Source organism: Sitophilus oryzae, unplaced genomic scaffold, assembly GCF_002938485.1.
Source record: "Sitophilus oryzae breed Bouriz unplaced genomic scaffold, Soryzae_2.0 scaffold_1081_pilon_pilon, whole genome shotgun sequence".
NCBI lineage: Eukaryota > Metazoa > Arthropoda > Insecta > Coleoptera > Curculionidae > Sitophilus > Sitophilus oryzae.
In genome coordinates, this window is record NW_022145706.1 from 482,520 (window position 1) to 492,136 (window position 9,617).

At 32.9% G+C, this 9,617-nt stretch overlaps 2 protein-coding genes across 3 annotated transcripts; one reads left to right on the top strand and one right to left on the bottom strand.

The window, feature by feature from the left end:
* On the bottom strand, positions 1-2,342 carry LOC115880435 (something about silencing protein 10). The gene is made up of 9 exons (XM_030897641.1): positions 2,090-2,342; positions 1,926-2,037; positions 1,459-1,752; positions 1,256-1,394; positions 1,076-1,199; positions 845-1,019; positions 540-783; positions 249-385; positions 1-190 (listed from the first exon to the last, which is right to left on the bottom strand). Exons 1-9 carry the CDS (start codon positions 2,104-2,106, stop codon positions 98-100), a joined length of 1,335 nt encoding a protein of 444 aa, XP_030753501.1. The 5' UTR covers positions 2,107-2,342; the 3' UTR covers positions 1-97.
* A 228-nt stretch (positions 2,343-2,570) lies between these two features.
* LOC115880443 (triosephosphate isomerase) lies at positions 2,571-8,476 on the top strand. Of its 2 annotated transcripts, none has more exons than XM_030897657.1 (3): positions 2,571-2,657; positions 3,637-4,109; positions 7,932-8,476. In XM_030897657.1, the coding sequence occupies exons 2-3, from the start codon at positions 3,643-3,645 to the stop codon at positions 8,206-8,208; spliced, it is 744 nt and encodes a 247-aa protein (XP_030753517.1). In that variant the 5' UTR covers positions 2,571-2,657; positions 3,637-3,642; the 3' UTR covers positions 8,209-8,476. The 2 variants fall into 2 exon arrangements, with proteins under 2 accessions (XP_030753517.1, XP_030753511.1); XM_030897651.1 differs by lacking the exon at positions 2,571-2,657 and adding an exon at positions 3,341-3,451.
* Positions 8,477-9,617: the final 1,141 nt, after the last annotated feature.

Sequence of the window (9,617 nt, forward strand, 5' to 3'; positions counted from 1 at the left end):
TACTATAAATTAAATTTAAATGTAATTTCACCTTTGTATATAAACATTTATTTATAACATACAGGGTTTTTGTTAAATCCCACATTTGCCCACAAATCTAAGACTTGATTTTTATACTCTTGGATAAAGAGGCTTTTATTCCAGATACTTCTCCAGCATATCTGGTAAGTTCTCTTCTGGGTTCGCGAACCTAAAAAGAAAAAAAATAGTATTCTAGTTCTATTTAAACCATTTTTTTTTTCACTTACAGCTCCTTTTCTTCGAATAAGAGCCTTTCTATACTTTTGTCTGTGTTTAACACGTGGATTTCTAAGTTCCTTTTTTCTGTGAGGTGTGAGGCCCTTATTTTTAGCCATCTGATAAGTAATGGCTCTCTTACTAACATCTACAATTAATGGAGATAGTTAATTCATGTACCAAGTGACAACAAAAATACTATATAGGGTCTGGCAATAGTGAGTCAGGCATAATAAACTAAACCAAACCCCCCTCCCAAATTCTAATGGAAAAAAATAAAATAAATCAAAAGTATTGAATACCTTCTGCTTCCTCAATTCCTTCTGCATTTTCTTCTTCATCATTATCCATTTTAGTGGACTGATCCAAATCAGCATCAGATTTTGGCTCTTCAAATGTTACTTTTTTACTTTTCTGAAGTGCTTCTTCATCAATTTTCAACTTTTTCCTTGGTTGGTCAGATTTAACTTTAGTTTTACTCTTACCAACTGACACATTCTTTGATAATATTTTTAAAACTTTCTTTGCTTTAGGTTTTTGAGCAGACTGTAATAGTTCAATAAGTCGATAAATAAATATTTATGAAATATGTTATAAAGAAGCATACCTCCTGTTTTAAATTTCTTCCAATTAAATCGATTTGTGGTTTTATAATTTCCTCAAAAACCGGTTCCATTTGAGATAGTAACTGTCGATACTGATATAATGCTTTTATAATCGGATGATTATTTAACTGTTTATTGATTTTCAAAATAAGATACATGTAAATATTTGTAGAATAACTAAAACCATAATATTCAGTCAAAATCTCAAGTATCATAATCATAAACATACTTACTTCAGAATTAAATTATAATAAGTTGTAACAAATTTTTCTAAACCTGTACTTTCATTCGCAAGTTTTTCATCCTTAATTCTGTCTATAGCAGGTTTTAAGATATTTTTTGCAATTTCCATCTTAACTAAAAATAAATATATTTTTTTATTTGACTATATATATATTGTATTGAAAAAAAACCTTTAAAATCTTCAATTAATTGAAAAAACTCTGGTGACTCTTTTTGCAAAAGCTGAATTTTCTGTTTGTTTGATAACAGTGACAAATCTCTTTTGACTACCTCTTCCAATTCCTCTTTAACGTCCTGTTTTGTCTTTTTCTTAAATTGAAATAAAACAAATTAACAATACTGTTACTAACTTAATTTCTTTCTTAAGACTTACTTTAAATATAACGTCTAATGAAAAATCATTGTCATCTAACTGTTGCACCAACTGATTCTGTAAGTTCTTAGCTTCCTCCTCCTCGATTTCTGCTGCTTGAGCATCCTTTTCATTAAAACCACCATAATCGGGATCCACATAGTCTGTTCCATAGTATTTTCTCTTCTCTTTACCCCAAGCTCTTACATCGGGTAATTCATCAGATTCTTGGCCTTCAACATCACTCAATGCAATATTGCTTTCATTATCAGAATCACTATGAGAGTCATTGGATCCAACAGATAACACTTCATTCTATAACAAATTTTCTAACATTTATTACTCCCCAAGAATGTAAGATATAATATGGTACTAATTGGTAGTAATACAGACATAAATATTATACATCATTTATTTTTAACCATATGGTACCATGGAAGAATAAGAGGGACCCTCTTATTCCTCCGTGTATGATGATACACACTTACTTCACTTTCAGACTCTTGCTGTGTACCACCCCTGTATTTCTTTAGCAATCGTTTTTCATTTTCATCATACTCATCGTCTGAACTTGAAGACCCCATGTCATTATCATTAAACCTAAATAAACAAAAACAATTTAAAAGATTATAATGATAATCTATAGGTTTACCTTATATCCGAATCCATTTTAAAAATTATTTAACTGAAGCGACGCATAAAAATGTGCTTATATTTGTGACTAAACTTTCAGATTAATGCAAAATATTCGTATTTTTGATCACGATACGCAATGTTTTTTAAAAATATCCTGCCTTAATAAATAAATTGTGATAAATAAACTTTTTCCACTTTTTCTGCCATGAACATGAACGATAAATCGGGTTAAAGGTACTTCTTCTCTTTTATTCTTGGCCTCAGCTGCCATGGATGGTTCCAATTGTTGGACACTCGCCAAGGCGGTAAGCGGTAAGCCACGCACTATGATATGGCCGAGGACGCGGTTCGTATTCCACGTAAACAAAGTAGGCCCCGTCCAGATTAGCCATGGCAGCAAAAATAAGACGTTAAAAGTTGTACTTGGCCTGAGCTGCCAGGGCTATACGGCCGTTAGAGTTAAAATTATTTAAAACTAATTTCTTTATGGGCGGAGCTAAATCACCTTGCGCCCTTTTTAAAGGTCATATTTGACTTAGTAAAAGTTTTACATAAACAGTTGAATAAGCTAAAAATTTTAACAGGTGAGTTGATAAATTAATTTTTTGAACACAATTTTATGATTATATTCGTATGAGGTTTTTGAAGGGATACAATTAATACATTCATTAGGTCCTAAGATAGGCGTTTCTTTATTATTCTTTCCGGCTATCATAACTCTTCAGCATTTCCAATTTCCAATTCTTCCCTACAACCATAATATGATAAGCCGCTATATAAATTCCGGTTTATTTTTCTCAATAGCTATATATAAAGGTATATTTACCAAAAATTCAATGGAACTAAAAAGCAAAAAAAGGTACAATATAAAAAATCCAACTTACAATGAACAGACAAGGAATGAAGGGTGTGAATAAATAAGTAAAAAATCAGAAGATGGTTGCATGATTGGTTTAAAAAAACACGAGACGTTATTATTGTATAAAATTTATGGAGTTCCCATTTGTCCACAAAACTATTTTCTTGTAATTGCAATTCTAGTTCACCCAATATAGCCCAATTACTTTGCAGAGAAACACCAAATCGAAAACCGAATTTTAAAAAGTATTCCGATATCAATATTATTTACCCCCTCGTATACATTTTTTTACCTTTTATCTACTGGTATTATGAAAGGTGCAAGGTGCAACCGTTGACACTTCTTTCTAGTTAATTATTTTATGGGTGCAACAAAAGATAATGAAATTGACTTTTCTGATACTAATTTGTTTACATTTATACACCTGAAGAGTTTTATCAAAGATATTTTATATAAAAATAAAATATAATATAATTCAATATGACATCATGTGCCGCAGCAAAATCCCAGTCAGCTCCAGTTAGTATAAAAACCTTAGTCTAGTTATGTTTGTTAACATGAACATCTTACCATTGCCAATAAAATCTTCTGCTATTTTTATCTAGCCTCTTAATCGTCGATATGGCTTCTTTTTATACTACTCTTCAATAGTACCATAAATTTTTCTATAGTTAATCTTGTTTAATTAATTTCTTTATTTGTAGTGCAAAATGGGGAGAAAATTTGTCGTCGGGGGAAATTGGAAAATGAATGGCACAAAAAGCCAAATAAATGAAATATTATCTTTCTTAAAAACTGGACCTTTGAACTCGAATACCGAGGTCATTATTGGTGTTCCAGCTGTTTATTTAGATTATGTACAGTCAAATAGCCCAGCAAACGTTCATGTTGCCGCTCAGAACTGTTACAAAGCTGAAAAAGGAGCGTTTACTGGTGAAACCTCTCCAGCTATGCTGAAAGATATCGGTGTGAACTGGGTGATATTGGGACATTCCGAAAGACGTCAAATTTTTGGAGAAAGCGACGAACTAGTAGCGGATAAAGTGGCGTTTGCTCTCAGCTCCGGATTGAAAGTGATAGCTTGTATTGGTGAGACTTTGGATGAACGCGAGGCGGGTAAAACTGAGGCCGTTGTGTTTAGACAGACCCAAGCTATAGCCAATAAAATTAAAGACTGGTCAGTATATAGCATATTAACACAGATTAGGTATACTATATGTATACAGATAAAAATCTTATCCCTAATTCGTGGTACGAAAATTGTTTTTTATGACGATGTGCAAACGAGTAAAATTTCCTGTGTGCAAAAATAAACTCCTGTAAAATAACAATAAACAGCGAAATAGAGAGATATCGCTAAACCGAATGGCGTGTATGGACGTTAATAAGGCCAGGTGTTATTTCCTTTACGTGAGGTGATATTAACTCTCTTCATTTATAGTTATCGGATCGGAAAGAATTCTGTTCGCGTCTCGTCCGCCATTTAAATTTAACCTCATTTTAACCTAACTTTGAAATTGTTTTGTTTACAAGGTATTTTAAAACTAAAGGGCTAAAGTGCTTATTTCCAGTGCTTTATTGTTCAACGTCTGCCAGTGGATTTAGGGCAACAAGCAACAAACTCTCTTAGAAGAGCTAAGTCGTCATCTGCTGTAAACCTAAGCCTCTTTATAGGTTCTTTAATATAGGAAGAGGTGGAATCCATATTTTGGACCATATTTATTTAATTAAAACTAATCCCAGCTACTTAAATATCAAATTACCTAATAAAACTAAAGTAATAATTCAAAACAATTCAAACATAACCTAAAATAAAAGATCTCGCCGGCCGGCCCCGGTTGTCGAATACCCGAACATGCCCATTTAAGCAATTTTTAAACGTTATTTAGAAATAGCGCTTGGTGTAGTTGATCCGCAAATTACGTTAGGCGGTAACGTTATTAGCGGGTGTTGCGTTAAAAATTGACTCGCGCATATCGTAACCATAATAAGGTACGCGTAACGACTGCATGACGCTATTCGGTTTTCCGATATCTCTCTAATAACTGTGCCGGTCAGGCGCTGTGCACAATTTTAGAGGCCATAAGTGGGCGTGCTATGTGCGCAAACTAGTAACCTAACCAGGGGAGTGACAGTAAACCGGAAAATTGGAAACAGTTGTGGCGCAGTTCTACCCATAAAATAATAAATACAAGAAGAAGTGTCAAGTCAATGTTAAATTATGGAAACAGCGTGGCTGCCTGGGTAACTAATTTTCAGATATGGCGGCTGGGACATTTGACATGACATAGACATGACAATTTCAATTTTATGAAATTTATTTCCGTTTCCGGTTTTTAATGGCGGGCTGTTCAGGATGTTTAAATGAGGGTTAATATACTTTTACTCTTTCTAGTAGTAAATAATACAACAAAATTACTCAAAAATATTTATTTAATTTAGAACAATGTAAATATGCAAATCAACACAATTAAGAGAGCTATAATCCAATAAACTACTGTATCAATATCAAATATTTAAATAATATCAGAGATGCTGTGTTAAAGTGAATTAGTAAAGCAACAGTGCATTGACTTGAAGAAAATAAATGTTTTCACAGCTTCACGGGCATAAAACTAAATAACTGGAAGCAGGAAAAAGGCAACTCACACAAAAACCTGAAATCAAAAAAAATATGTAAAAAACATAAATATAGGCACATAAGACTTTTGTGAATAAAATCAAACAGGACTTGAATGAAAATAAAATGAATAAAAAATATGATACATATACATCTAATACCTCATTTGTATTTTAAAAATAATCTACATACATAGATTTATAGCATTATTGCTATGAAAATACATAATAGCTATGTGATATGTAATTACGCATTTCTGTTCATCTTGTAGAAAATTAATGTAGGCTAATAATAGTTCAATAATCATAATTTACCTTGTATAACTTGCTTTCAATTGCTCAAAATCACAGATCAGTCTTTAAAGTAGAGATACGGAAAAATCCTTGGCAAAGAATATCCCAAGATCCTTGGGTTTAAAGCTAAAAAAATATAAAAACAGTTAATATATTACCTATTTTTACATATAATATGGCCCATACCTACTACACGCAGAAACGTCGATTTCATCATTTTCTTCATGTAATTAATATCATATATACTTTATTAAAGTGTTAACAAGGAACTTTATATCAAAAAACATCTTTGTACTTATAAATTTCAGCCGAAACATCAGAAACAAACTTCCAGTCAAATCTAAACGGCAAAAATTAAAATGGCGCCCGACCTTGCCAGAGGCCTCGGGCCTCGGGAGCTGACGCTGACACACAGACAAAAGACAAAAGAACAGGACGCTGACGTGCATAAAAATGTTCCGTAGCAGAAATTGACAGAAATCATATAGAAATATTCAGATTTTTGTCTAGGACAGTCTAGAAGGCCATGCTTTCTGCCTGGGTAGAACCAGGGGGGTGACAGTAAACCGGAAAATTGGAAACAGTTGTGGCGCGGTTCTACCCAGGCAGAAAGCATGGCCTTCTAGACTGTCCTAGACAAAAATCTGAATATTTCTATATGATTTCTGTCAATTTCTGCTACGGAACATTTTTATGCACGTCAGCGTCCTGTTCTTTTGTCTTTTGTCTGTGTGTCAGCGTCAGCTCCCGAGGCCCGAGGCCTCTGGCAAGGTCGGGCGCCATTTTAATTTTTGCCGTTTAGATTTGACTGGAAGTTTGTTTCTGATGTTTCGGCTGAAATTTATAAGTACAAAGATGTTTTTTGATATAAAGTTCCTTGTTAACACTTTAATAAAGTATATATGATATTAATTACATGAAGAAAATGATGAAATCGACGTTTCTGCGTGTAGTAGGTATGGGCCATATTATATGTAAAAATAGGTAATATATTAACTGTTTTTATATTTTTTTAGCTTTAAACCCAAGGATCTTGGGATATTCTTTGCCAAGGATTTTTCCGTATCTCTACTTTAAAGACTGATCTGTGATTTTGAGCAATTGAAAGCAAGTTATACAAGGTAAATTATGATTATTGAACTATTATTAGCCTACATTAATTTTCTACAAGATGAACAGAAATGCGTAATTACATATCACATAGGTACCTATTATGTATTTTCATAGCAATAATGCTATAAATCTATGTATGTAGATTATTTTAAAATACAAATGAGGTATTAGATGTATATGTATTATATTTTTATTCATTTTATTTTCATTCAAGTCCTGTTTGATTTAATTCACAAAAGTCTTATGTACCTATATTTATTTTTTTACATATTTTTTTTTGATTCCAGGTTTTGTGTGGGTTCCGGTTGCCTTTTTCCCTGCTTCCAGTTATTTAGTTTTATGCCCGTGAAGCTGTGAAAACATTTATTTATCTTCAAGTTTCTGTAAGTCAATGCACTGTTACTTTACTAATTCACTTTAACACAGCATCTCTGATATTATTTAAATATTTGATATCGATACAGTAGTTTATTGGTTTATAGCTCTTTAATTGTGTTGATTTGCATATTTACATTGTTCTAAATTCCAAATAAATATTTTGAGTAATTTTGTTGTATTATTTACTACTAGAAAGAGTAAAAGTATATTAACCCCTGATTTAAACCTCCTGAACAGCCCGCCATTAAAAACCGGAAACGGAAATAAATTTCATAAAATTGAAATTGTCATGTCTATGTCATGTCAAATGTCCCAGCCGCCATATCTGAAAATTAGTTACCCAGGCAGCCACGCTGTTTCCATAATTTAACATTGACTTGACACTTCTTCTTGTATTTATTATTTTATGAACCTAACTAGTGCCCGATTCCGAAAATTGGAACCACAAAAAACAATAAAGAAAAAACAAAGTTTATAATCTGTGATATTAAGTTACATAATATACAATACACGGTGTTTCAAAACTTACGGCTAAAATAGACTGGTTGACATTTGACATTCAATTATATAAATTAAACAGTATATATTTTCGTAGGTCCAACGTTGTAATCGCTTACGAACCAGTATGGGCTATTGGTACCGGTAAAACCGCCACTCCGGCACAGGCTCAGGAAGTGCATAAATCACTCCGTGATTGGTTTGCCAAGAACATCTCTAAAGAAGTGGCAGATTCCATTCGAATTCAGTATGGCGGTTCGGTAACTGGCGCCAACTGCCAAGAATTGGGTTCCCAACCGGATATTGATGGATTTTTGGTCGGTGGTGCTTCGCTGAAGCCCGAATTTGTGAATATCGTAAACGCAAGACAATAAAAACTTTTTTCTTTTATGTAAACATGTCCTTATTTATTCCGCAAATTTTTAAATATTTTACTTAAATATGCATCTATTTTACAAATAATTTTTCTTCAAAAATACAAAGTATTAAATAATACTCCTTTTTACTATATACATAAATATGTGGAATTCGTTTTGCAATATTAAATATTTCAGTTTTTAAATGTGTAGAAGTCGTATCTAATTTTTACTTGTTAAGTTTTCTGTCAAAGAAAATAAATATTTATTATTTTGAAAAATAAAATGGGTTTTATTTATTGAAGGTATGAAAGTTTCACCTACGGTTTTAAACGTTGTGTTTAGTAAAGTTGAAAAGAAAAACATGCCATTTTGCTGAAAAAAGTTATATTTATCGTTTAAATATCATTTGTAAACACAGATAATTTTGAAAATATTGTTTGGTATCATTAAATATATCTAGACTATTTTGCGACACAATGCAAAAATATTAGAATTATTAGATTAGAAAAGTCGCTTCCATTATTTTTATTAAACTTTTTTATTAATTTTTTTTCAGTATATAAAAAACAATTTTTTTAAAACGGAATGAACCCGTCACTACTCTGACGGTTTTCCGTCTTATATCAGTTGAAGTAAAACATCCGTCTACACACAATGTTTTACTACCAAACGTGATGTGTATACAGGGCTTAAAGCCTGTCTAAGCGTACAAACATAGTGGGGCATCTCGATGCGATTCTCGCCGCGAGGCATCCTACGCGCACTTACTCGCCGTTTTAAAACAAAACGTACGCGTAGGATTAATCGCCGCGAGCATCGCATCGAGATAGCCCACTATGTTTGTACTCTAAAATTTGGACTTAGGCATCAAAAAAATACCAGAAAATGCAGTTTATCTCTGTATATTAGTGATAAACAACTGCTACTGTAGTGTATTCTCTCGCTGAACAGACTATACAGAAGGGACACTAGCGATTTTTTGTGACAAAATTTTAAGCAAGTGTAACAAACTATTATATTTTATTATCCTTCAATTGCTCCTTTAAAAACGCCATTTACTGTTAGATTTATACAGATTGTTAACTGTACGGTTACTTATTGGGGAACAGAATGGCAACACTGCCTACATTCCAAAAGAGAACTAAGCTAAGCTGCCAACTCGTCCCGTCGCGTCGTCTCTCGACGAGCGGGCCGAGGTTGCCATATTTCAAACGTAAAGCTCTTGCCGCCGAGCTTTGAATAAGAAGACTAAGGAAGGAGCATAATGCTATCCATGTATTCATGCATGGTGGGCGGAAAAGCCACCATAAAAGCTCTCTAGGGTGGGGATCCTTGACAGTTCAGTTTGACGATTCATTTGACACATTTGAATTTGATTTGAAATTTTGTGCATTTGTCAGTCTTTACGGAGCTTATTTTATGTT

What these genes read in the sequence shown, in the direction of transcription:
- LOC115880435 (XM_030897641.1), bottom strand. An exon ending in GAAGAAATTTAAAACAGGAG is followed by an intron (nt 784 to 844) that starts GTATGCTTCTTT and finishes GAACTATTACAG; the next exon opens with TCTGCTCAAAAACCTAAAGC. An exon ending in AGGAATTGAGGAAGCAGAAG is followed by an intron (nt 386 to 539) that starts GTATTCAATACT and finishes CATTAATTGTAG; the next exon opens with ATGTTAGTAAGAGAGCCATT.
- LOC115880443 (XM_030897651.1), top strand. Translation starts at nt 3,413, where the DNA reads ATGACATCATGTGCCGCAGCAAAATCCCAGTCAGCTCCA. An exon ending in CAAAATCCCAGTCAGCTCCA is followed by an intron (nt 3,452 to 3,636) that starts GTTAGTATAAAA and finishes CTTTATTTGTAG; the next exon opens with TGCAAAATGGGGAGAAAATT. An exon ending in GCCAATAAAATTAAAGACTG is followed by an intron (nt 4,110 to 7,931) that starts GTCAGTATATAG and finishes ATATTTTCGTAG; the next exon opens with GTCCAACGTTGTAATCGCTT.